Source organism: Macaca fascicularis, chromosome 19 (assembly GCF_037993035.2).
Source record: "Macaca fascicularis isolate 582-1 chromosome 19, T2T-MFA8v1.1".
Taxonomy (NCBI): Eukaryota; Metazoa; Chordata; class Mammalia; order Primates; family Cercopithecidae; genus Macaca; species Macaca fascicularis.
In genome coordinates, this window is record NC_088393.1 from 7,205,392 (window position 1) to 7,225,428 (window position 20,037).

The 20,037-nt window shown below is 52.0% G+C and overlaps 2 protein-coding genes across 20 annotated transcripts in view; both read right to left on the minus strand.

Moving 5' to 3' along the window:
* Positions 1-11,315, minus strand: SLC25A41 (solute carrier family 25 member 41). Of its 4 annotated transcripts, none has more exons than XM_005587709.5 (7): positions 11,182-11,315; positions 6,853-7,008; positions 4,689-4,841; positions 4,408-4,515; positions 1,295-1,462; positions 1,063-1,210; positions 1-521 (listed from the first exon to the last, which is right to left on the minus strand). In XM_005587709.5, the coding sequence occupies exons 1-7, from the start codon at positions 11,194-11,196 to the stop codon at positions 349-351; spliced, it is 921 nt and encodes a 306-aa protein (XP_005587766.3). In that variant the 5' UTR covers positions 11,197-11,315; the 3' UTR covers positions 1-348. The 4 variants fall into 4 exon arrangements, with proteins under 4 accessions (XP_005587766.3, XP_005587765.3, XP_045236130.2 ...); XM_005587708.5 differs by lacking the exon at positions 11,182-11,315 and adding an exon at positions 7,573-7,915; XM_045380195.3 differs by lacking the exon at positions 4,689-4,841.
* The window catches only part of SLC25A23 (solute carrier family 25 member 23), a 25,740-nt gene continuing 16,784 nt past the window's right edge, over positions 11,082-20,037 (minus strand). For 10 of the 16 annotated variants that reach the window (XR_012428284.1, XR_012428282.1, XM_074025582.1 and 7 more), the window contains 2 exons: positions 19,663-19,813; positions 15,561-17,763 (listed from right to left, as the gene is read on the minus strand). Coding sequence is in view for 13 of the 16 variants with exons in the window: in XM_074025582.1 (XP_073881683.1) it covers positions 17,579-17,763; positions 19,663-19,813 (336 nt within the window). In the remaining 3 variants the exon portion in view is untranslated. Of the gene's footprint in view, positions 11,471-15,560; positions 17,764-19,662; positions 19,814-20,037 lie in introns of those variants that run through there. The other 6 variants (XR_012428283.1, XM_074025579.1, XM_074025575.1 and 3 more) reach the window with 2 other exon arrangements.

Here is a 20,037-nt window from a genome sequence, read left to right on the forward strand (position 1 = left end):
AACAAAAACCATCTCTTTATTCCTCGTTGTGTGACATGTTCACCATTTCGCCCTGGAGCCAGGACGACCCACAAGGAGCCAGACTGGAGTCCACGTTTCTTGTCTCAGGCTGCACCGTGGGGAGGGAGCCCCGGGAATCTTCTGACGCAGCATCACCCCCCACCCACCAACCCCAGCCTCAGGAATCTTCTGACCCAGCGCCCCACCCCCACCCCACCCCCAGCCTGCTTTTGCCACCAACAACTGCTCCAGGGCCTGAGCCTTGAGGCCTTGAGGGCTCTTTGAGGCCAGGGGTCATCAGGTCCTCCTGTCCCATTTCTGCCTAGGCTGTGTCGTCCAGCTCACAGCCTATACGCCCAGGGTTTTCTTCATGGCTTCGTACACCACATAGCTGATGCCACCTGCTGGTAAGACCTTCAGTAGCGTGGGGGTCATGCCTCGGTACAGCCCTAGCCAGCCCTGCTGGGCCAGGATCCGCTGGAGGACTCCGCGCATGGTGGGATTTGAGCCCTCCACGGTATCTGCAGGGACACAGACAAGATCAGAACTAGGCCAGAGATGACCCGGCCTCCTAGGAGTCTGGAATGTTGCAGACAGGTGCTGAAGCCACCGGTAGGGAGGGGCCCCAGGGGTCAGTAGGAAAGGAATTTCGAAGTCTTAGAGGAAATTGGTCAGTTTTAGGAAGAGTGGGGGAGTGTTTGAGTAGGAGTTTTCAGGATTAATTTTAGGAAATTTTCTTCGAGGGTGGCAGTGGGGATAGGATCTGGCTCTGTCACTCAGGCTGGAGTGCAGAGGCACGATCATAGCTCACTGCAGCCTCGATCTCCAGAGCTCAAGGGATCCTCCAGGCTCAGCCTCCCAAGTCGCTGGGACCACAGGTCTGTATCACCATGCCTGGCTACTTTATATGTATATATTGAGATGGAGTCTCAAAAGCCATCAAAAGTGGGCTGGGATCAGACATGGAGGGTGCCGGACTCAGTTTTGGGGAATGAGAAAATTAAGACAGCCAGGGCCTTGCGGGGAATGGGCATGCGTGGTGGCCGCTGGGGGCAGGCTGACCTTGGGCCTGCATCCTGGTGCGCACCAGAGTCAGTGGGTAGCTGGCCATCTGGCCACAGGTCGTGGATAGCGTCACAGATGACAGACTGACCAGGCCACTGGGGTCCCCCATATCCCTGCCTGACTTCAGCCAGAAGCACTGGAGCATCTGCAAGAGAAGGGGGGCCAGGAGAAAGCTCACTAGCAGCCTGGGCTCCGGCCAGCCCTGCCACCCCCTCTGCAGGACCCATACCTCATAGACAGCCAGGTCGGTGCAGGCGTAGGGGATGATGCCGAGCATATTGGGCAGGTAGCCGCGGTAAAGGGCGCGGGTGCCCTCCCGCTGCAAGATCTGCCTGGCGCAGTCCAGCAGCCCCTTGTACTGGCCCGTCCGTCGCAAGGTCAGCCGTGTCTTCAGCACCTGGGGATGGCGGGGAACAAGGCAGCTCATTCAATTGAATCCTGTCAATGATTCTCAGGGGTAGCCATTGTCCCCACCCTACAAACAAGGAAAATGAGGCTCAGGAAGGCAAAGAGCTGGGTTTCAGACCCAGATCTGTCAGAGTCCCTGGGATGCTCTCTGAATTTTGAGTTCTGAAGCACAAATCCTGGCAAAGGCCAAGAGAGTGAGGGAAGAAGGCTCACGTCTGTCATCCCAGCCCTTTGGGAGGCTGAGGTGGGAGGATCGCTTGAGGCCAGGAGTTTGAGACCAGACTGGGCAACAAAGCGAGACCCCATCTCTACAAAAAAAAATCAATAAAATAAAAATAAGATATATATGGAAACATCAACATAGGAGAACGGCCTGGAAAATTGATTAAGAATAACAGGGAGGCCGGGCGCGGTGGCTCAAGCCTGTAATCCCAGCACTTTGGGAGGCCGAGATGGGCGGATCGCAAGGTCAGGAGATCGAGACCATCCTGGCTAACCTGGTGAAACCCCGTCTCTACTAAAAAAAAAAAATACAAAACACTAGCCGGGCGAGGTGGCGGGCGCCTGTAGTCCCAGCTACTTGGGAGGCTGAGGCAGGAGAATGGCGTGAACCCGGGAGGCGGAGCTTGCAGTGAGCTGAGATCCGGCCACTGCACTCCAGCCTGGGCGACAGAGCAAGACTCCGTCTCAAAAAAAAAAAAAAAAAAAAAGAATAACAGGGAAGGGAGGCAAGAAAACATACCATCAAGCCTCGAAAATTGAAGACAGCTGGCAAAACTTTACGGCAAAAAGATCAAGCATTGGGGGGAAAGAAAGGGAGTGAATAAGTAGAGAACAGGGCCTTCCTAGGGCAGTGAAACTACTCCATAAGATACTACAATGGTGGATACAAGTCATTATACATTCCTCAAAAGCCATAGAACTGTTACTTTAAGAGTGAACCCTAGGTCGGGTGCGGTGGCTCACGCCTGTAATCCCAGCACTTTGGGAGGCCAAGACAGGTGGATCACTTGAGGTCAGGAGTTCGAGACCATCCTGGGCAACATGGTGAAACCCTGTCTCTACTAAAAATACAAAAATTAGCTGGGTGTGGTGGCAGGCACCTGTAATCCCAGCTCCTCGGGAGGCTGAGGCAGGAGAATCGCTTGAACCCGGGAATTGGAGGTTGCAGTGGGCAGTGAGTCAAGATCGCTCCACTGAAACTCCAGCCTGGGTGACAGAGTGAGACTCTCAAAAAAAAAAAAAAAAAAAAAAGAAGGCTTCCTGGTTCTCAGATGAGGAATGAAAATATATACGTATACATATATATGGTATATATACATACATACATATTATATATGTTGCATATATTATATATAACATGCATATATATTATCTATTTTTATATTACATATTATATAATAAATGTAATTATATAATTATATACATTCAATTATTTATATATAATACATACATGTTATATGCACAATATATAACTAATATAATAAGTAATGTATATATGTGCATATTATATATAAAACATATATATATATTTTTGAGACAGGGTCTCCATCTGTCACTCAGGCTGGAGTGCAGTTGCGTGCTATCACAGCTCGCTGCAGCCTCCACCTTCTGGGCTCAAGTGATCCTCCCACCTCAGCCTCCTCAGTATCTGGGACTACAGGCGTACGCGCCACCACACCTGGCTGATTTTTTTTTTTTTCATTAGAGATGGGGTCTTGGTGTATTGCCCAGGCTGGTCTCAAACTCCTGGGCTCAAGCAAGCAGTCCTCCCTGCTCAGTCTCCCAAAGTGTTGGGATTACAGGCCTGAGCCATGGTGTCTGGCCTGAAAATGTTTTATATATACATACATACACACATATGTACATATACATATATAAATACATATGTATATATTGTATATATGTTATATATAATATATACATATATAAATTTAGAGAAAGGAAGAGGAGATTGGAGAGGAGGAGGAGAGAAAGAGGTAAAGGGGGAGGAGGGAGAGGAGGGAGAAAGGAGGAGGAGGGAGAAAGGAGGAAGGGAAGTGGAGGGAGAAAAGAGGAGGAGGACGAGGTGAAGGGGGAGAAGGGAGAATAGAGGAGGAGAAAGAGGAGAGGAGCAGGAAGAAGAAAGATGAGGGGAGGGGGAGGGAGAAAGGGGAGGAGGAGGAAAAGGTGAAAGGGAGGAGGGAGAGGGGAGAAAGGGAGGAGGAAGGGGAGGAGGGAGAAGTGGGAGAAAAGAAAGGAGGAGGGAAGGAGGAAGAGAGGAAGGAGGAGGGGAGGAGGAGGGAGAAAGGAGGAAGGGAGGAGTAGGGGAGGAGGAGGGAGAAAGGAGGAAGGGAGGAGTAGGGGAGGAGGAGGGAGAAAGGAGGAGGGGAGGAGGAGGGAGAAAGGAGGAGGGGAGGAGGCGGGGAGGAGGAGGGAGAAAGGAGGAGGAGAGGAGGAGGGAGAAAGGAGAAAGGGAGAAAGGAGAAGGGGAGGAGGAGGAGAGAGAGAAAGGAGGTGGGGAGGAGGAGGGAGAAAGGAGGAGGGGAGGAGGAGGGAGAAAGGAGAGGGGAGGTGCAAGAAGAAAGGAGGAGGGAGAAAGGAGGGGAGGAGGAGGAGAAGAAAGTGAAGGGGAGGAGGAGGGAGAAAAGAGGAGGGGAGGAGGGAGAAAGGAGGAGGGGAGGAGGGAGAAAGGACGAGGGGAGGAGGGAGAAAGGACGAGGGGAGGAGGGAGAAAGCAGGAGGGGAGGAGGAGGGAAAAAGGAGGAGGGGAGGATAAGGGGAGAAAGGAGGAGGAGGAAGAGGTGAAGGGGGAGGAGGGACAAGTAGGAGAAAAAAGGAGGAGAAAGGGGGAGGGGAGGAGGAGGGGAAAAAGGAGGAAGAGGAAGTAGCCCAGCAACGTGGGTAACTAATTTACACAGCGTTTCCTCACCTGTGGGGCAGATGTTCTCTTACCTCCATGGGGTTGATGAGGGTCTGGGAGATGGCCACGGCCAGGGAACCAGCGAGGAGACGCTCCTGGAAGGGCGGGGACCCATGTATTCCACAGAAGTAATTCTTGCACTGGGAGAGGAGAGAGGAGGAGAGAGAAGTCAGCCACCCTCCGACACAAAACCCACGCGGGGAAGAGGCCTGGGGTCTGCAGGGTGAGCGTGTGTCTTGAACAAGGGCCTGGAGTTTTGGGGTGTGGGAGGGGTTTGGGCTTGAGCTGGGGAAGCAGACCCCTCATTCCCCACCTGCTCGAATACGGAGAACTTGATGGCATACTCGGGAGCAATCTTGAGCACGTTGATGCCGTTGCCCCGCCACAGGGAGCGGAAGCCTCCCTCCTGGACCATGCTCTGTAGCCCCCCCAGCAGGTTGGTGAAGGTCGTCTTGGAGGAGTAGACCTGGGTGGAGGGAGGACCCTGGAGGAGCCCCTCCTTACCTCTGTCTTGTCCCCATCCCCACCCCAAGCGCAGCCCCACCGGGAACTCCCCAGCCACCCAACCCCAACCCATCCCCATCCCATCCCCATTCCTTCTTCAGCTCCTTCCCCAGCCAGTTCTAGAATCGCACACAACACGGACCCAAAGCCAACATCGACCCACATTCCTGCCTCATCCCTCTTCTTCATCTTCTCCTCAGTTCTTTTCTCTTTCTTTCTTCCTTCCATCCTTTCCTTTCTTTCTCCCTTTCTCCTTCCTTCCTTCCCTCCTTCCTTCCTTCCTTCCGTCCTTCCTTCCTTCCTTCCTTCCTTCCTTCCTTCCTTCCTTCCTTCCTTCCTTCCGTCCTTCCTTCCTTCCTTCCTTCCTTCCTTCCTTCCTTCCTTCCTTCCTTCCTTATTTTATTTTATTTTATTTTATTTTTTTGACGGGGTCTCACTCTGTCGCCCAGGCTGGAGTGCAGTGGGGGGATCTCAGCTCATTGCAACCTCTGCCTCCCTGGTTCAGGCAATTCTCCTGCCTCAGCCTCCCGAGTAGCTGGGATTACAGGCTCACATCACCACACCTGGCTAATTTTTGTATTTTTAGTAGAGACGGGGGTTTGCCATGTTGGCCAGGCTGGTCTGGAACTCCTGACCTCAGGTGATCCGCCCACCTTGGCCTCCCAAATTGCTGGGATTACAGGCGTCAGCCACCATGTCTGGCCTTGTTTTTCTTTTCTTTCTTGTTTTTTTTGTTTGTTTATGTTTTTGAGACAGGGTCTTGTTCTGTTGCCCAGGCTGGAATGCAGTGATGCAATCACAGCTCACTGCAGCCTGAGACTCCTGGGTTCAAGTGATCCTCCCACCTCAGCCTCCCAAGTAGCTGGGACTACAGGTGCATGCTACCATGGCAGGCTAATTTTGTAAAATGTTTTGTATAGATGGGGTCTTACTAGGTTGCCCAGGCTGGTCTCAAACTCTCGGGCTCAAGCGATCTTCCCACTTTGGCCTCCCAAAGTGCTAAGATTATTATAGGTGTGAGTCACCATGCCCAACTCCTTTTTAAATTTTTATTTATTTAATTAATTTATTATCATTTTGTAGAGATGTGGTCTCACTATACTGCCCAGCTGGTCTCAAACTCCTAAGCTCAAGCAATCCTCCCTCCTTGGCCTCCCAAAGTGTTAGGATTATATACGTGAGCCACTGCACCCATTTATTTTTTTAGTCAGGGATCTCGCTCTGTCACCCCGGCTAGAGTTTGTGGCATGATCATGGCTCACTGCAGCCTCCAACTCCTGGGCTCAAGCGATCCTCCTGCCTCAACCTCCCGAGCAGCTGAGACTATAGGTGTGAGATATCCTGCTTGAGATAGCTCCAGTCCTACGCTGCCTTTTTCTTTTTTGAGACAGAGTCTCACTCTGTTGCCCATGCTGGAGTGCAGTGGCACGATCTCAGCTCACCACAATCTCCATCTCCTGGGTTCAAGCAATTCTCCTGCCTTAGCCTCCTGTGTAGCTGGGACTACAGGCACATGCCACCACGCCCGGCTAATTTTTTTGTATTTAGTAGAGACAGGGTTTCGCCATGTTGGCCAGGCTGGTCTCAAACTCCTGACCCCAGGTGATCTGCCTCCCCTGGGCCTCCCAAAGTGCTGGCATTAGAGGCATGAGCCACCACGCCTGGCCCCTACCCTGTCTTTAAACTCATCCAAAGACCCCACCCCCAATTCCCTGACCTCCAACCCCTACCTTGGCCCACCGTTGGCCCCTGTCCCTGGTTAGTTCTCTCAACTCCTCTAACTCGACTCCAAGCCAGGTCCACACCAGCTCCATCACCACCCACAACCTCAATCTCAACCAGTCCAGGAGAGCCCAACTCCAACCAGCACTCCCATCCTGAACTCCATCTACGTCAACTCTATCTGTCCTCACCCCATGTTCTCCCCAGTGGCTCCAGCACTGTGTCCCGTCCTCCCTCCAACCCATACACACCTGCATGTACACTTTGGCTCTGTCCAGAGGTGCCGTGCCTGTGCGAGACACCGCCCCAGCCATTGCTCCTGAGAGCAGAAACTTCCACAAGGCCCCCTCGTTATCTACTTCCAGGACTTCCACAGGGACCATCAGCTGCTCTCCTGTGTCCAGCACCTGCAGGGAAGACCCGGCCCTCCCTCATCCTCAGCCAGGTTGGGGCACCTTCCCCAGACACATGTCTAGGGCACCCTCCTGGTGAAAGACCCACCAGGTTCCCCCGAGTCTGCATTTTTTTTTTTTTTTTTTTGAGACGGAGTCCTGCTCTGCTGCCCAGGTTGCAGTGCAGTGGCATGATCTCAGCTCCTTGCAGCCTCCACCTCCCAGGTTCAAGCAATTCCTGCCTCAGCCTCCTGAGTAGCTGGGATTATAGGTGTGCACCACCACACCTGACTGATTTTTGTATATTTTTTTTTTATTAGAGACAGGTTTCACTATGTTGGCCAGGCTGGTCTCTAACTCTTGACCTCAAGTGATTCGCCCACCTCTGCCTCCCAAAGTGCTGGGATTACATGCGTGAGTCATTGCGCCCTGCCTCCCTGCCTCCCTGCCCTGCCCTGCTTCAAGGTGGAATTCTAGGTCTGCTAGCAGGGGAGTGGGCCCATAGAGAGTGGGGGTAGCCTGGCCTCTCCCTGCAGTCCCGACCAGAGGCGCTCGGACACCGGTGTTTCCTGAACTCACCTGCTGTGACGGGAGATGGTCAAGGTTGTTGTCATGCATGTGTCCAAACACGTATCCATACACGTGTGTACAGCCAGGGTTCCAGGATGGGGGTGGGGGTGGAGGTGGCGGGGGAGGCGGGGCTTTGATGAGTAAGTTCTTGACCCTCCTAAAGAGCGTCTGGATCCTAGAGCAAGGGTTCTGAGGTTCTCCAGGCTGAGCGCCCATGGAGGAAGTTAGGACACCTAGCTTCAAATCTCTAAGCAGTAGTTTGCCGCTCCAGCTACCATGCGGGAGTGTCTAGTGGGAGGGTTGTGTGGGGGACCAAGAGGGGGATGAAGTCACAACCGCCCCTGTGACCTCGCTGGATGTGGTGGGCAGCTTGATGGCCCCTTTCCCCCAAATGTCCACCTCCTGATCCTCCCAACCAATAAATGTGTTATCATTATAAATTGAATTGTGTCCCATCAAAATTATTATTTTTATTTATTTATTTATTTATTTGAGACGGAGTCTCACTGTGTCGCCCAGGCTGGAGTGCAGTGGCTTGATCTCGGCTCATTGCAAGCTCCGCCTCCCAGGTTCACACCATTCTCATGCCTCAGACTCCTCAGTAACTGGGACTACGGGCGCCTGCCGCCATGCCCAGCTAATTTTTTAAATTTGTAGTAGAGACGGTGTTTCACCGTGTTAGCCAGGATGGTCTCGATCTCCTGATCTCATGATCCGCCCGCCTCGGCCTCCCAAAGTGCTGGGATTACAGGTGTGAGCCACCGCGATCGACCCCAAAATTATTATTATTACTGTTGTTGTTGTTTTGATACGGAATCTCGCTCTGTCGCCCAGACTGGTGTGCAGTGACTGGATCTTGGCTCACTGCAACCTCTGCCTCCTGGGTTCAAGTGATTCTCGTGTCTCAGCCTCCCAAGTAGCTGGAATTACCAGCATCTGCCACCACACCTGGATAATTTTTGTAATTTTGGTAGAGATGGGGTTTCGCCATGTTGGCCAGGCTAGTCTTGAATTTCTGACCTCAAGTGATCCACCTGCCTCAGCCTCCCAAAGTGTTGGGGTTATAGGCGTGAGCCAGCACGCCCAGCTCAAAATTAATTTTTTGTTAATTTTTTTTTCAGGGAAGGGGTCTTTCTCTATTGTCCAGGCTGGGCTGGAGTGCAGGGGTGCAATCATGGCTCACTGCAGCTTCAATCTCCTGGGCTCAAGTGATTCTCCCACCTCAGCCTCCTGAGTGGCTGGGACTACACAAGCACATGCCACCAGCCTGGCTACTTTTGGTTTTCGTTTCTGTAGGGGGTCTTGCTATGTTGCCCAGGCTGGTCTTGAACTCCTGGCCTCAAGTGATCCTCCTGCCTCATCCAAAGTGTTGGGATTATAGGCATGAGACACCACACTGGGCCCTATCAAAACTCTTATGTTGAAGCCCTGTCTCCCAGTGGGCTGGAATTTGGAGGTAGGGCCTTTGGGAGCTCATTAGGGTTAGATGAACTCATAACGATGGCCCCTGCAAGATGGAATTAGTTCCATAAGAAATAGACAAACCTGAGCTCTTTCTCTCTCATTTTACCATAGGAGTACACAGCAAGAAGGCATGGTAGGAAGAAATACCTCAGCAGGAACTGAGCTAGCCAGTCACCTTATCCTTGGATTTCCCAGCCTCCAGAAATAAATGTCTGCAGTTTAAGATCCCACTCTGTAGTGTTTCCTTATAGCAGCCTGGGCTGACTTACATTTGTTACATGGCAAAGGGCAATTAAGTTTGCAGATACAATTGAGGTTGCTAGGCCAGATGTGCTGGCTCGTGCCTGTAATCCCAGCACATTGGGAAGCTGAGGCCGGTGGATCATCTGAGGTTAGGAGTTCGAGACCAGCCTGACCAACATGATGAAACCCAGTCTCTCCTAAAAATACAAAAATTAGCCAGGCTTGATGGCGGGCCCCTGTAATCTCAGCTACTCTGGAGGCTGAGACAGGAGAATTGCTTGAACCCAGGAGATGGAGGTTGCAGTGAGCCGAGATTGGGCCATTGCACTCCAGCCTGGGCAATAGAGCAAGACCCCATCTCAAACAAACAAACAATGACAACAACAACAACAACAAAAAAAAACCTTGCTAGGCTGGGCGCAGTGGCTCACGCCTATAATACCAGCACTTTGGGAGGTTGAGGCAGGTGGATCACATGAGCCCAGGAGTTCGAGACCAGCCTGGGCAACGTGGCCAGACTCCTGTCTCTATAAAAAATACAAAAATTAGCTGGGCATGGTGGTCCATGCCTGTAGTCCCAGCTACCGAGGAGGCTGACACCTCAGGATTGCTTGAGCCTGGGAGGTGGAGGCTGCAGTGAGCTGAGATCTTGCCACTGAACCCCAGCCTGGGTGACAGAGCAAGAACCCTGTCTCCAAAAAAAGAAATGAATTAAGGTTGCTAAACAGCTGATGGGAAGATGGTCTCACTCTGTCACCCAGGCTGGAGTACAGTGGCACAATTAAGATCAATCCCCTTGACCTCTCTGCTCAGGTGGTTCTCCCACCTCAGCCACCTGAGTGGCTAGGAACACAGGCGCGGACACCATACCCGGCTAATTTTTTTTTTTTTTTTTTGAGACAGAGTCTCGCTGTGTCACCCAGGCTGGACCCAGGCTGGAGTGCAGTGGCGCGATCTCGGCTCACTGCAAGCTCCGTTTCCCAGGTTCACGCCATTCTTCCGCCTCAGCCTCCAGAGTAGCTGGGACTACAGGCGCCCACCACCACGCCTGGCTAATTTTTTGTATTTTTAGTAGAGATGGGGGTTTCACCATGTTAGGCAGGATGGTCTCGATCTCCTGACCTCGTGATCCGCCCACCTCGGCCTCCCAAAGTGACGCCCGGCTAATTTTTAAAAATTATTTTTGGCTGGGTGTGGTGGCTCACACCTGTAATTCCAGCACTTTGGGAGGCCAAGGTAGGTGGATCACCTGAGGTCAGGAGTTTGAGACCAGCCTGGCCAACATGATAAAACCCCGTGTCTACTAAAAATGACAAAAATTAGCTGAGTGTGGTGGTGCACGCCTGTAATCCCAGCTACTTAGGAGGCTGAGGCAGGAGGATCACTTGAGTCCAGGAATTCAAGACCAGCCTGGGCAGCAAAGCAAGAAATTTTTCTACAGAAAATTTAAAAAATTAGCCAGGTGTGGTCCTATGCACCTGTAGTCCCAGCTACGCGGGAGGCTGAAGGGGGAGGCTCCCTTGAGCACAAGAATTAGAGGCTGCAGTGAGCTATGATTGTGCCACTACACTCCAGCCTGGGTGACAGAGTAAGATCCAGTCTCTAAAAAAAAAAAAAGTAGTCAGGCATGGTGGTGTGCGCTTGTGGTCCCAGCTACTCCGGAGGCTGAGGTGGCAGGATCGCCTGAGGCTGGGAGTTTGAAGCTGCAGTGAGCCATGACTGCACCCCTGCACTCCAGCCTGGGGAGGGGACAGAGTGAGATCCTGTTTCAAAAACCAAAACCAAAACCAAAAAAAATGTGACAAAATCATATACATGCAGGTGCATATATATTAGCCAGCTATTGCTATGTGACGAATTACCCCCCACCAAAGCTTGGCAGCTTAACACAACAAATGTTTATCATCTCACCCATGTTCTGAGCATTAGGAACTCAGGAGCTGCTGAGCCAGCTGTTCCTGTGGTTCAGTGTTTGAAGTATAAGAGTCTAAGATTCAGGATTCAGGTACTGGGATCCAGTTATTCTGGTGGAGGGATCCCCAAAGCTTGGACTATCCAGGGCATGCAACTGGTAGAATTGCAGTGAGATGTTGGCCAGGACAGCAAGATCCTCTTCCAAGTTCAGTTACATGGCTATTGGCTGAGTTCCCCACCACATGGTCCTCTCCATAAGGCTGCTCATGGCATGACCACCGGCTTCCTTCAGAGCAAATGTTATGAGAAAGGGAGAGAGAGCAAGAGAGAGCATATAACCAATAACCAAGATGGTAGCTACAGTGTCTTTTTTTTTTTTTCTTTCTTTGAGACGTAGTTTCCCTCTTTCGCCCAGGCTAGAGTACAGTGGCGCAATCTCGGCTGACTGCAACCTCTGCCACCCGGGTTCAAGCAATTCTCCTGCCTCAGCCTCCTGAGTAGCTGGGATTATAGGTGCCCGCCACCACGCCTGGCTAATTTTTGTATTTTTAGTAGAGACAGGGTTTTGCAATATTGGCCAGGCTGGTCTCGAACTTCTGACCTCAGGTGGTTCACCCGCCTCAGCCTCCCAAAATGCTAGGATTATAGGCATGAGCCAGCACCCAGACATTTTTTTCATTTTTTTGAGATGGAATCTCACTCTGTCGCCCAGGCTGGAGTGCAATGGTGCAATCTTGGCTCACAGAAACCTCCGCCTCCCGGGTTCAAGTGATTCTCCTGCCTCAGCCTCCTGAGCAGCTGGGATTACAGGCATGTGACACCACGCCCGGCTAATTTTTCTATTTTTAGTAGAGATGGGGTTTCACCATGTTGCCCAGGCTGGTCTGGAACTCCTGACCTCAAGTGATCTGCCCGCCTTGGCCTCCCAAAGTGTTGCGGTTACAGGCATGAGCCACCGTGCCTGGCCTACAGTGTCTTTTATAACAGAATCTTGGAAGTGATATAGGATCATTTTTATTGTATTCTCTTAGTCAGAGAAGCCCACCCTGGTACAACATGAGAGGGGCTACACAAAAGTGTGAATTCTATTAAAAACATTTTTTTAACACCTCTACTGGCAGGAAGAGAGTGTGACTTCTTTTTTAATTTGAGACGGATCTTGGCTCTCTGCAACCTCTGCCTCCTGGGTTCAAGCGATTCTCCTGCCTCAGCTTCCCTAGTAGCTGGGATTACAGGCGTGCTCCACCACACCCAGCTAATTTTAATATTTTTAGTAGAAACAGGGTTTTGCCATGTTGCCCAGGCTGGTCTCAAACTCCTGGGATCAAGTGACCTTGAACTCCTGAGCTCAAGTCATCCTCCCATCTCAGCCTCCTGAGCCGCTGGAACTACAGGTGTATGCCATCATGCCCAGCTAATTGAAAATTTTTTTGCAGAAATGGGGTCTCACTGTGTTGCCCAGGCTGGTCTCAAACTTCTGGTCTCAAGCGATCGTCCTGCCCCGACCTCCCAAAGTGCTGGGTTTACAGGCATGAGCCTGAATTTTCTATTTTTTTCTACAGTGAATTTGAATTACTCGTTTTGGGTTGAACTGTGTCCCCTAAAAAGATGTGTTCAAGCCCTAACCCCTCTAACCTGCGAATGTGACCTTATTTGGAAATAGGGTCTTTGCAGATATAATCGAGTTAAAATGAGGTCACACTGCATTGGAGGGGTGTCCTAATCTGATGACTGCTGTCCTTCAAGACGTGGAATCGGCCGGGCACGGTGGCTCATGGCTGTAATCCCAGCACTTCGGGAGGCCGAGGCGGGCGGATCACGAGATCAGGAGATCAAGACCATCCTGGCTAACATGGTGAAACCCCGTCTCTACTAAAAATACAAAAAAAAAAAAAAAAAAAAATAGCCGGGCGTGGTGGTGGGCACCTGTAGTCCCAGCTACTGAGGAGGCTGAAGAAGGAGAATGGTGTGAACCCAAGAGGTAGAACTTGCAGTGAGCTGAGATCGCGCCACTGCACTCCAGCCTGGGCGACAGAGCAAGACTCCATCTCAAAAAAAAAAAAAGATATGGAATTTGCACTTTGGGAGGCCGAGGCGGGTGGATCACTTGAGGTCAGGAGTTTGAGACCAGCCTGGCCAACATAGCGAAACCTGTCTCTACTAAAAATACAAAAATTAGCCAGGTGTGGTGGTGTGCACCTGTAATCCCAGCTATTCTGGAGGTTGAGGCATGAGGATCACTTGAATCCAGGAGGCAGAGGTTGTAGTGAGCCGAGATCACATCATCATCGCACTCCAGCCTGGGCAACAGAGCAAAACTCTGTCTCAGAAAAGGGGGCCGGGTGCGGTGGCTCACGCCTGTAATCCCAGCACTTTGGGAGGCTGAGGTGGGTGGATCACAAGGTCAGGAGATCGAGACCATCCTGGTCAACACGGTGAAACCCCGTCTCTACTAAAAAAAAATACAAAAAATTAGCCGGGCGTGGTGGCGGGCGCCTGTAGTCTCAGCTACTCGGGAGGCTGAGGCAGGAGAATGGCGTGAACCTGGGAGGTGGAGCTTGCAGTGAGTGAGATCGCGCCACTGCACTCTGGCCTGGGCGACGGAGCGAGACTCCGTCTCAAAAAAAAAAAAAAAAAAGAAAAAGGATGGAAATTTGGGCAGAGAGACACAGACACACAGAAGGCAGCATACAGCATGAGGATAGGCAGGCAATGGAGTGATGGATCCATCATAAGCCAAGGAATACCAAGGACCAAGTGCGATGGCTCACACCTATAATCCTATCACTCTGGGAGGCTGAAGGTTGACGAATTGCTTGACCCCACAAGTTCAAGATGGGCCTGGGTAACGTGATGATATCCTATTTCCACAAAAAAGAAGTAATAATAATTAGGCCAGGCACGGTGGCTCACACCTTGAATCCCAGCACTTTGGGAGGCTGAGGTGGGCAGATCACCTGAGGTCAGGAGTTCGAGACCAGCCTGGCCAACATGAGAAAACCTGGTCTCTACTAAAAATACAAAAATTAGCTGGGTGTGGTGGTGCACGCCTGTAATACCAGCTATTCTGGAGGCTGAGGCAGGAGAATCGCTTGAACTCGGGAGGCAGAGGTTGCAGTGAGCCGAAAGCAAGCCACCGTACTCCAGCCTGGGAAACAAGAGCGAGACTCCGTCTCAAAAAAAAAAAAAAAAAAAAAAAAAAAAAAAAAAAAAAAAATTAGCCAGGCATGGTGGCATACGCCTGTGGTTCTAGCTGCTTGGGAGGCTGAGGTGGGAGAATCACTTGAACCTGGGAGGCACAGGTGGCAGTGAACCACGATCGTGTCACTGCACTCCAGCCTGAGTGACAGAGCAAGGCTGCATCACAAACAAACAAGCAAAGAAATAAACAGAAAGTTAGCTGGGCATGGTGACGGTTGCCTATAGTCCTAGCTACTTGGAAGGCTGAGGTGAGAGGATCACTTGAGCCCAGGAGGTGTAAGCTGTAGTGAGTCGAGATCGCACCACTGCACTCCAGCCTGGGCGACAGAGCGGGATCTCTGTTTCAAAAAAAAAAAAAAAAAAATAGCTAGACACAGCAGTGCATGTGCCTGTCGTCCCTGTGGTCCCAGATACTCAGGAGGCTGAGGTGGGAGGATTGCTTGAGCCCAGGAATTCGAGGCTGCAGTCAGCTATGAGTGTACCACTGCACTCTAACTTGGGCTGCAGAGTGAGATCCCATCACACACACACACACACACACACACACACACACACACACACACACACACAAATTGTTTTAAGCCATCCCGTTTGTGATAATTTGGTCTGGCAGCCCTAGGAAACGGATAATTTGAAAAAAATTTGAAATTTCTAATTTTTAAAAAAATACAGGGCCGGGCATAGTGGCTCACGCCTGTAATCCCAGCACTTTGGGAGGCTGAGGCAGGCGGATCACGAGGTCAGGAGTTCGAGACCAGCCTGGCCAACATGGGGAAGCGCTGTCTCTCCTAAAAATACAAAAAATTAGCCAGGTGTGGTGGTGGGTGCCTATAATCCCAGCTACTCAGGAGGCTGAGGCAGGAGAATCACTTGAACCCGGGAGGCGGAGGTTGCAGTGAGCTGAGACCGTGCCACTGTACTCCAGCCTGGGCAACAGAATGAGACTCTGTCTCAAAAACAAAAAACAAAACACCAGAACATTTAGAAGGGGTTATAAACATGGATTCCCTAACCCTGCTCCCATTTTATAGATGTGTAAACTGAGGCTCAAAGAGGGAATCGTTTCCTGGCTCTTGGAACTGTGGGTGTTGGGAAGCAGCCCCTTATCCCTTCCCTAGGGGTAGGCTAAGATGGTCCCATAGCCACCCACCCCCTTTTCAGCAAAAACCACAATAAAAGAGCTTAGAAAATTTATTCCTTTTGTTCTTTTCCTTTGAAATAACACACACAGGCAGGGAGGTGGGGCGCAGTGGAGGTGGAAGCGTGAGGAAGTCCTCCAGCCCCTCCCCGAATCCCCATTCCCCTTTCCAAGTCCCTCCATGGGGTCTCCCGATGATCCTAAGCTCAGAATCCAGCTATGAAGTGCAGAATGTATGGAGGTAGGGGAGGGGGACTTTGCTCCTCTCTCTCGTAGAAAAATAGATCCGGAATGAATTTGGGGATTTGGCGTTTTTCTGTTTTGTTCTTTGCATCATTGGGTGCTTGGGTTCAGGGAAGGGTGGTCTTTGCCGAGTTTCTCCTGGCTTTCAACTCTGGAAGCCTGGGGAGGGGCTGGCAGTGCTGGGGTGGGGACATCCCTTCATGTGTCCCTGGCCTCAGACTGTCTCCTTGCCAGCCGCCAGGAGTGAGTGATTCCTCGGACCCCTTGGAGGGACACAGCTCTGGGGACTATTCGCCTAGAAGGTGGGAGGCGGATGGAAGATGCTGTAAAGTGGGGGGGATGCAGGGAGTGGGGTGGTTCCAGGGAACAGTTTCCCCACAGGGCTGGGAGGGGGTGGCCATGCAGAGGAGGTGAGGTGAGGAGGAATCCAGCATCCGTGCACGTCGCAGGAGGTTGATCTCTGCCCTTGCTGCCTGGTGATGAGCTGTATCAGGACCTGGGACCAATCCCCCGGGGTTTTCTGCAGCCAGGACCTGGGCTCCCTTTCCCACAGGCTCCCTCGACCATGCAATTTCATGTCACGAGAAGCCTGCTCTGGGCATCAGTGTGTGTGGGATACTGTGTAATTGGGCTGCCAGGATCTAGACTTGGGGCCTGAACATGTGAGACCTGGCGCCTGGAAGATTCAGACCAGAAACCAGGGGTTAAGGGCTTGGGATTCGGTGCCTTGGAATATCAGGGTCTGCCTTTAAGAGATGAGGTTTCAACATCGAGGGACTGGGCAGAAGGATTGGGGATCTAGAATGTGGAATCCAGCAGCTGCAGTTGCCAGGATCCACTTGCTGTACTGTTGGGGCCTCTACACTTGTTTTAGGAGCCATAATCTGGTGGGTGAGGGCTTGCGGGATCTGGGATCCAGTGGCTGGGGGTGGAAGGCGTAGTGCTTGAAATGTAGGGATCTGGCAGTCAGAGTAGAAGGATGTGAGACCCAGTGTCAAGGTTAAAAAACAAACAAACAAGTAAAAAACCAATGCAGGAATCCAGTGGATGGAGTGAGGGGATCTGGGATCCAGTGATGAGGGCCCCAGGATCTAGGCATTGCGATTGTCAGGATCCGGTGGTGAGGTCTGTTGACATCCAGAATCCAGCAGCTGAGCATGAAGATCCAGGGCTCGAGGCATGGGGATCTGGGGTTGGGGATCTAGGATCCAGTGTTTCACAAGGACACTGGATCTGGTGCTCGAGGGAGGTGGGGTCTGGGTGTTGAGGTACACAGGGAATTCGTGCTCCTGTGGTTGGGGTGTTGGGATCCATTCACTGATTTGTGTGGGATCCAGTGGTTAAGACATGGAGGTCCAGGATCCAGTAGGGGGGACAGGGAAGCGTGGGATCCACCTTGGGATGTAGGGCTGTAGGATCCAGTGATTTGGGGATGGGGATTAAGGGCTGGGGTGTGGATAATCTTGGATCTTGTAGTTAGGGTAGCAGACTTGAGTTGCTGAAGTAAGGGATCCACAGTTATGGTTACAGGGGATCTGGGATCTAGAGATAGGGTACTGGGATCTAGTGGCTGAAGGGTGGGGATCCCATGACCCAGTGGTTGGGGCATAGGAGTCTAGGATCCAGGATCTGGGTGCTGGGATCCCATAACTCAATGGTTGAGGCATAGGAGCCTAGAATCCAGGATCTGGGTACTGATTTCTCGTGGCCAAAGAGTAGGGATCCTGTGGTTGGATCATCAGTCTCCAGTGGCTGAGGTGTGGGGGACGTCATGCCTGGGGTGAGGGATTGGGGGGACAGGCTCCGGGTCCCTCACCTGGACGTGACCCCCAAGGCCTGCTTCATGTTCTCGTAGACCACATAGGAGATGCTCACAGCTGGAATAACCTTCATGAAGTTGGGGGCAATGCCCCGGTAGAGGCCCCGCATGCCCTCCTGGGACAGGATGTGACGTAGCAGACCCAGCATGGACAGCTGGGGGCCACCCTCGATGGAGGCTGGGAGGGGGCGGGGGGCACCAGGTAAGGCCAATGTTCCCCTTTCACTTTCCCCTCCTACCCCCCCAGGGTTGGGCCAGGTGGTGTCATTGCAGCAGGAGGGAAGGAGGTTAGACTAACAGTGGGACCTACCACTCAGAGGCGAGACTTGTATTGACCTTGGAACTGGCTGCTCACCTTTTTGCCCCAAGTTGGGGGACAATTAGAAATGGAGCAGGTATGGGTGTGCAAGGTGGGAGAGGACAGAAATGTCCTCCTCCTGGAGCCAGGTCCCCTTCCTCCCTTCCCAGCTGACTCCTACTCATCCTCCTAACCCCTATCCCAGAGCCAACTCCCCAGGGGAGTCCTCCTTGGTGCTCCAGTCTAAGTCAGGCTCCTCCCTGCACTCCACCCACTTTTTTCTTCCCCCAGAGATGGAGTTTCGCTCCTGTTGCTCAGGCTGGAGTGCAGTGGTGCGATCTCGGCTCACTGCAACCTCCGCCTCCCGAGTTCAAGTGATTCTCCTGCCTCAGCCTCCCAAGTAGCTGGGATTACAGGCATAAGCCACCACACCTGGCTAATTTTTTTGTACTTAGTAGAGATGGGGTTTCACCATGTTGGTCAGGCAGGTCTTGAACTCTTGACCTCAGGTGATCTACCTGCCAGGGCTCCCAAAGTGCTGGGATTACAGGCATGTGCCACTGTGCCCGGCCCTTTTTTTTTGAGCCTGTTGCCCAGGCTGGAGTGCAATGGCACGATCTCGGCTCACTGCAACTTACACCTCCTGGGTTCAAGCGATTCTCCTGCCTCAGCTTCTTGAGCAGCTCAGATTACAGGTGCCCGCTACCACGCCCAGTTAATTTTTGTATTTTTAGTAGAGACAGGGTTTAGCCACGTTGGTCAGGCTAGTCTCGAACTCCTGACCTCAGGTGATCCACCCGCCTAGGCCTCCCAAGGTGCTGGGATGGCAGGTGTGAGCCACTGCCCCTGGCTCCCACCCACTTTTTTGAGACAGGGTCTCACTCTGTCACCCAGGCTGGAGTGTGGCGGCATAATCATAGCTCACTGCAGCCTTGAACTCCTGGGCTCAAGTGATCCTCTGGCCTCAGCCTCCCAAGTAGTTGGGACTATAGGCACCTGCCACCACGCCTGGCTAATTTATTTCATTTTTTTAAAAAAAAGATGGGGTCTTGCTATGTTGCCTGGGCTGGTCTCAAACTCCTGGCCTCAAACGATCCTTCCTCTTTGGCCTCCTAAAGTCCTGGGATTACAGATGTAAGCCACTGTGCCCGGCCTCCTTCTCCCCTTTATACAACCCTAAATCAATACTTAATTCCAGAATGATTTATTTTGCATCTTCCTTCCTCTCCAGCCTGTGAGCTCTATGAGGGTGGGGACCGTGTCCATCTTGTGCACTGACACATCCCCAGTGAAAATCACAATACACAAGCACTAAAATTCCCAAGAAAATTCTCAAAACAGATTCAGAAAGAATGGGAGGGTAGTGGTGGAGGGGAAAGGGGGGAAATAATTCATAAAAGAAAAATACAGACAAAAACAATAACCAGTCTGGCCCTGACTGCTCCCTACCCTTGCGCCTAGCCTCCCACTCACGATAACCCAGGCTTGCAAATTAGAGTTCAAGTTACCAGCCTGGAAATGCTAGATATTTGCCAGCAGTGACATCCCAGCTAAGTCTGCAAGGGATCTCTTCCTGTACTCACTGCATCTGTTTTCCTAGTTAATCCTCAGCTCCATGAAAGTAAAGGACTCTCATTTCAATGTCACAAGTGGGGAAACTGAGGCCCAGAGAAACCCATCCAAATCCAGGAGGGGATCCCAGCCCAGGGCTTTACCTGGGAGAAGCTGGGGCCCAAGCGATGAGACTCTCCCTGCCCCATCCTCCCGCCCAGGCCTCACCTTGTGCCTGCATGCGGGTCCGGACCAGGGCCAGGGGGTAACTGGCTATCTGGCCGCAGGTGCTGGATATGGTACCGCAGGCCAGGAGCACGAGGATGCCTGGGTCTGCCGAGTCGTGGCTGTACTGCTGAAGCCACCAGTTCTTCAGAGTCTGGAGTGGAGAAGGGAGTAGGGAAGGTTGGGGTGGGTGACCCCAGGACCCTGGCTTCAAAGGCCTTGCTGGCCGGTTCTGTATCCCATGACAGCTGCTACTAGCTGAGCACTTAGTACCTCCTAGGGGCTGAGCCAGCCCTTTCCCTGCATCCCCTCACCCAGTTCTCATCTGGACCCTCTCTGGTAGGTGGAATAAGGGTCCCCTGTACTGACTATGCCCTA